The sequence below is a fragment of the Nannospalax galili genome, unplaced genomic scaffold (assembly GCF_000622305.1).
Source record: "Nannospalax galili isolate Female #2095 unplaced genomic scaffold, S.galili_v1.0 scaffold487, whole genome shotgun sequence".
NCBI classification, from domain to species: domain Eukaryota; kingdom Metazoa; phylum Chordata; class Mammalia; order Rodentia; family Spalacidae; genus Nannospalax; species Nannospalax galili.
Window position 1 is genome coordinate 2238504 of NW_008357047.1, and position 6514 is coordinate 2245017.

Consider the following 6514-nt stretch of genomic DNA (forward strand, 5'->3'; position numbering starts at 1 on the left):
GGGAGGAGGAGGAGGAGGAACTTAAATGCTCACATCCTAAAGCATCTATTTCATTTTGTTATCGCACACTATGTCTTCTGCATCACTGGATATTCTCAAATATATCACCAGTAAACCTGCAGTAAGCCTTTAATCATGGATGAATATGAGAAATGTTTCATGGATATTACTCACAGGTCTCATCTAAACAGAATGGTATTGCAGTTGTGTTTTCTCAGAGATTAGCTATGATAGAACTTTGAAAGGATGAATGTAAACAAGTGATCGTGGTGATCCACGTGAGGACAGCATGCTTCCCTCTACTCCGTTCCCCCTTCTCAACGGCCACAGTCCTTCTGTGGAGTGGTAGAGCCAGGTCAAGTGTGCCCGAAAGTCTACTGGGAAGAAACAAACTGCTTTCCAGGAGACAGCTATTAGGAGTATCAAATGATACCCTTCCTTTGCGTCATGAATTGGTCAACAAGCTTTATGGGTTTGAGGAATAAAAGATTTCTTTAAATGTAATAGATTTCCAAATTTCCTCTTCCAAAGAACCCACTCTATATGTTAATGACCTCCTAAATGATTTTCAGCAAACTGCATGTAGATTACATAAAGGAAACTAATGCAAGCCATGAGTGTAGGCAACAACTACCGGATCTGGACCAAGGGCTCATAAACTGACACCGTTTCATATAATCTGTTCGTTCAGCCATGCATACTTTACTGTTTCTGCCCAGAAACATGGAAATGATCATCACCTGAGCTAAGGGGCCAGGAGGGGCTGAAGAATGAGAACACAGGCAGGTAAGAAACCATGAGAAAGCTAGGCTGCAGGACCAAGAGGCCAGAAGCTGTCCAGCCTTCCTTGGGGGAACCATGGCAACGGTCAGCATAGAAACAAGATGGGGAGGACATGGAACAGCATGCAGGACAACAAACAAAGTGCAGCTCTGTAGCCTGTAACAACTGCCACCCCAAGATCCTCCAAGTGAGGTGTTAGTCAGCTGAAAGCACAATACCAACTCAGAGACGGAACTTTCCAGTACAATCCCTTTGCCTACACATTGACCATGATATCATTAAGAAACAAAGTTCCTAAGATGACCACACATTGCTGATGTTTCTCTGGTTCTCTTTCACTCTCTTCAGCTCTGGTGGATCCGAAATGGAAGTTGCCTGTTTTAGCTCTCCTTTGTATTTGACCTATAGAGGAGATACAGGAATTTTATTTTATATTTTCACTTTAAAAAAAATATTGAATATTTCATACATGAACATAAGGTGTGTTGATCAAATCCATGCCCACTTCCTCCCCTCCAAATCCTCCCATCACATTTTCCTGACAACTTTGTGTACTCTTTCTTTCTTTCTTTCTTTTTTAGACCCACTGATGGGGTACCCCAATTGCCTCACCCTGCGTCCCTGTTCAGCATGGAAGAAGCCAGAGCTGTCTGCATCCCAATTCCCCATCGGCAATTTGGGTAACCTCCTCAGAGGATGGTGTGGTAAGAATGGGAGGTAGGAATTGGCTAGGCAGTTGGGGTAAAAAGACCCCAAAGAAAAGTAGCCAGTTTCTTGGCTAAAAGTCAAAATGTCTTTGGGCCTCTTAGCAACATATTCTGTTCCAAAGGCCAAAAATGTCAAAAAGTATTTGGGAGTTCTTGTCGAATCCCTAAAAGATTTTAGCGTTACATCTTTAGAGGGGGGAATGTTAGAGTAGCAGAAAGACCCATTAAAAATTTAATAAAAGGCAGAATACGCTCTGAGCGAACACCACAAAGGATGAGGCCCAACATCGACTTCCTTTTTACACATGGATTTTGTCAGCAGCTTCCTGTTGCTTGAACCCAGACTCCAGCTGATCACAAAGTGTTGGCTGTGTGTTTAAAAGGAGTCTTCAATAAATACTTAGCTGTCCCATGTCAAAACCGAATGCAATTCCATAAAAAAAAAAACAGATATATATATATATAAGGCACATGCTGAAATAAAAGAAAAAACCCAAAACACTGGAATGATGTCATGAGAGCAGACAGGAATAGGGTCCCCACAACAGGTGAGGAGGTGTTTCTGTCCTGACCTCTGGTTTCCACCTTCAGAACACCCCTGACTTCTTCCACCTTCCAGAGATACAATTAAAAATAATGTCGAACTTGATTTTTTCCCTCCACTATGTAAGAGCAAGGAGAATGTGCTATTAAATTTTAGTCTTTCAAAATACAAGAAAGTGGCTGTTGCTGGCATAGGGAAAGTTCCATAGAATGTGAAAGGTAACTATTTGGGGTTTCCTTGAAGGAATTTATGAGTTCTGGGAGTCCTGCGTTCAATCATCTCTGCTCTTACCAGCCATGGGTCCTTGGCATGGCCTCTGATTCCTCAAAATTCAGTTTCCCAGATCTACCAGTCAGAAACAAATAAAGCTGAGCTCATGGGTTCGTATACATTAATAGAGGGTCCAGCACAGAGCAGAGGTGCCTCGCAATTATTAACCAGTACTGCTTTCTTAAAATAGATGATGAAATGACTGAGGTCTTCCATTTCATTTCTAAGGTCTCTTCCCTGATACTACATAGTAGAGTGCCAGCTAAGCCAGGTCATCCCCTGCCCTATTTCCAATAGATTTTCCCCCTCCAGTGAATAAACCACTCTACTGACTAGCTGCTACCTGGACATGCTTTTAGAGATTTACCAGTAAGCTATAGGGCCCATGAGGACAGGGTATATGTCTTATCCATCCTTCTGTCCCAGTGACCAAGATGATACCTGGGTGCTTAATGAAGACTTCTTGAGTAAGTAAACGTGGTGCAGACTTCCCAATTCATGGGAGCTGCATTTCATGCCCTTCAGTGTGGGAATGTGTGAAGGAATGCCCAAAGGCATAGTGCACTCAGCGCTCCACAGAGAGCATTTTTAAAAATGAAAATCCACAATGTGAGACAGACATAGAAAGGGAAAAGGAGCTACTTGCCGCGCTCAGCTGCTCCTGGTTCCTCCTCACTCTCTCTATCTCTGGGGTCATGGTTACTGGAGTGGCTTTGTAGTTCCGCTCTTTATACTGGAGCTGGGGAACGAGGCAGGAGACAATTTGGAATCATGGGAAATAAATGTGTGTCAATACATTGGAACATATTGAAGGGCATACCATATGCCCAGAGCATTCATCAGTTAAAAGACATTATCTTCATGAAATTCCGTTCCTAAATTTTCCCTGTCAAATGCTCTAAATTATGGCTTTCAGAGTTATTCTTTAAATATATAATTTACTAATGAGCTCCCTGAGCTTGATCTCACAGCAACTTGGAATTATCCCTTCTATTAATTCACCAGTTCTTGACCTTAAAGCAATGTTTACTAAGCAATCATGCTATATTTAAGGTAATGATTTGTTACTATTATTTTAATAACAAAACACTTAAAATGTAATATAGTTTTGTCATGAGCACACCCCTGTCATTGAGAAGGAGGAGCACACAAATCCTAGACCTCCACTTCAGTGGCACTGTGTCACTATTAACCATTCCTCACAGGACCCTGTTTCTCTCTTACCAAATCCAGCATTGGAAGGCCTGACCTCTGCCCCAGCATTATGGAAGCTCCCCTGACCTGCTGCTCTAAGTAGAGCTAGACGTCAAAATCCCATGGCAAGGAGCCATACAGCAAAAATCAAGGAGTTTGCAGAGTGCACAGTTAGCCTCAGGAACTTGCAAAGAACATGCCACTTGAAATGCGTGTTCTTATTAGTGAACAAGTGTATGAAGAGAAGGTTGAGAAGCCTGGGAAGTAAATGATAAAGGCTGGATTTCTTTCACTATAACCTTTCCCTAATGAACGCTGTCCTTTGTGTTGTGGTGTTCCCTGAGAGTTGAGGCAGGTTCTCATGACTGGGATAATAGCGTTACAGTGAAGAATGTCTCAGCCTTATTTCTGTTGTGGCAGGATCCAAGGAAAGATTATTCTGGCTAGAGCTTGAAAGCTAACTGTTGAACAGCACTGCTGGTGGGGAGGAGTTAAAATTCCTAGCTGGGGATGTAAACCTGGGGATATCAATTTGATGGGAGAACACTGCCGTGAATTCAGGCGTTCATCCATATGCCCTATGCTTGAAAGGTAATATCTCTTTAATACTCTCACCCGTTTTATAGGTAAGGATTCTTCCAGAGGTTGGCGAAGAGCATATAGTAAATAAAGTCTCACTCTGGAGCCAAACCTACCAACCGCCTAGGGTCCATGCTCCTATTTCCTCTGCAGTGTTACCTAAACCTCCCAATTTTGCCAAATGCATACCATTTTCTATGTGCCACACAGGGGAAATTCTATGGCATCTGCGTCAGTGTAACATTACGTCTTTATTAAATTAACTCACTTTTTTTTCAAATAGTTATTATAAGAGAGTGCTACTTCTGCCATAATTGAAGATTAGTAACTTTTTTAAAGGAAGTATTCAGTAAGACAATTGAGTTTAATCACTAAGTCAAGGACTGAGCATTAGTGGGTCACTTAACATCCTGAATGCCAGGATCATATGAGCCACACTAGAGGGACAAAGAAACTCCCATTACAGCAGGTAGAGGTGGGGACTGCAACTCCTGTCCTCACCATCACCTGCTGCCAACTTCCATCCCAAGTACTCATCACTAAAGCCAGTTCCTCTGTGCACAGGACTTGGATCCTGAACAGACTCAGTTTCTCTAACAGAAAGGCCTTCTCTCACCAAATCCACTGGAATCATTATCAGTTCTATGAGAGTGAACTTCAAAGTTACTCCTTCTTCAGGACTGTTCCTCTCTCCCTGTGACCTAGACTTTCTCCTTCACATTTCCAGAGCACCTTTCAAGGGGTATTATTAATTATGGCTAAATGAGATGGTACTTGTCAGGTATTCATAATAACATAGTAAATACTAATTATTGTGATAGCATTTAAACAATGCACAACAGTGAATCAGTCCCTGTTTCTCCTAGAGACCGTGAGAATACCCACAACCTGTTACAGCTATCTCATTCATTGTTGAATTCCTAGGAACATGAACATACTGGACCTTCAGTAACAGATGCCCCAGAAGCACCATACAAGCATCACGGAAGGCATAAAGCTGTAGGAAATGTTATCTCCACTTTTAAGGAGTGACCATGCTGCAGTAGCACCCACTGTGATGAGATTTTGCCTGTGTAGGTTATATATTGGTATTGGTAAAGCACCTAAATAGACAAATAGCTAAGGAAATGTGATGACATCCCTGCTATTCTTCTGGTTTTCTTTAACTCTTTTTAGCTCAGGAAGATCAGAAGTGGCTGATGCATGTTTAATCCCTTCTTTGTATTTCACCTGAATAGTTCCTTTAAAATATAGCTAATTTTATTCTACCCAAAGCTAAAAAATAGTTACGAATTCCACATTTGTAACTATTACATAATTGAATTTTTTGTTCCAACATTACTTTTCTTTCTGTGAGAAAACAGTTTCTTATATTATTTGATGCATTCAGAGTTCCCTTATCCTGAAGTGCAAATAAGTTCATATCTACTCATCTGTCCATCTCCACTGGAGTTCATTAATTAAAATAAGCAAATGTTGCTTATGAACAAAAGCTTCATCATTAAGCAGATGCACAAACATCTCAGAAATCATCTTAAGTCATATAATGATTTACTATTTTCTATCTGAAAAAGTTTCATCCATTAATATGCTAAATAGAATTTAACATGTATTTAAAGGCAAAAGTCAAACTGTGTTAGTTACAGAACCTTGAGACCATTGCTTCTCTGACTGAGAATCTAGAATAAAGAAAAATATGGCCCAATAAAAGAGAAAGGGAAGAGGAGGAACAGGAACCAAGGACACAGACCAGTGTCCTGGGCATCCCAGGAGTGGACAGCGCCAAAAGGCAGAAAACGGCTTCTACCACAATTACACTATGTAAAGTCCCTGAGTTATGATTTGACTGTGAAATGTTCCCCCCAGACTCCTGGGTTTGAATACTCATTCCCCAGCTGGTAACACTGTCTTCAGAGGTTGGGGAACCTTTTGCACTTTGGGTCTAGCTGGCAGACACAGGCTTGGGGTTGGGACTAGAATTATACACACCCCAGTTCTGGTTTCCTAATCAGGCACTGAGATGTAAGCAGGCTACCTCACATTTCCGTGTCATGCAGTAGCCCACAGCCATGTCTTCTCCATCATGATGGACTGCATCCCCTCAAACCATGAGTCCAAATCATCTTCCCCCAATCTCCTAGCAAGTGGCTTATGTCAGGTATTGGGGTCACAGTGTGGAAGGAGGTAGTTGACACACCATGTTATCCTGACATCATTCCAGTCAAGAACTCCCCCATCAGGGAGATCTGTTTAGTGGAAAGTCAACTGAAAAAAGGATACCATGACATGGTGACACATGGGACAAGAAACACCTCTTCAAATTTACAATATAACTAACAAGGTCACCTTTCCAAGGTGGCATTTTAATATACCTAAAACTCATGGCAGACTGGACCCAGGAAAGGGGGCACATACATATGGGAGGTATAAGCAAGCA

At 41.7% G+C, this 6514-nt stretch overlaps 1 protein-coding gene across 1 annotated transcript in view; it reads right to left on the reverse strand.

The window, feature by feature from the left end:
- Positions 1-6514, reverse strand: part of Nebl (nebulette) — a 208299-nt gene that overhangs the window by 34049 nt on the left and 167736 nt on the right. Inside the window, exons 23-25 of the mRNA XM_029557134.1 lie at positions 5215-5307; positions 2951-3043; positions 1093-1185 (exon numbers count right to left, since the gene is read on the reverse strand). Of these exons, the coding sequence (XP_029412994.1) occupies positions 1093-1185; positions 2951-3043; positions 5215-5307 (279 nt within the window). The remainder of the gene's footprint in view (positions 1-1092; positions 1186-2950; positions 3044-5214; positions 5308-6514) is intronic.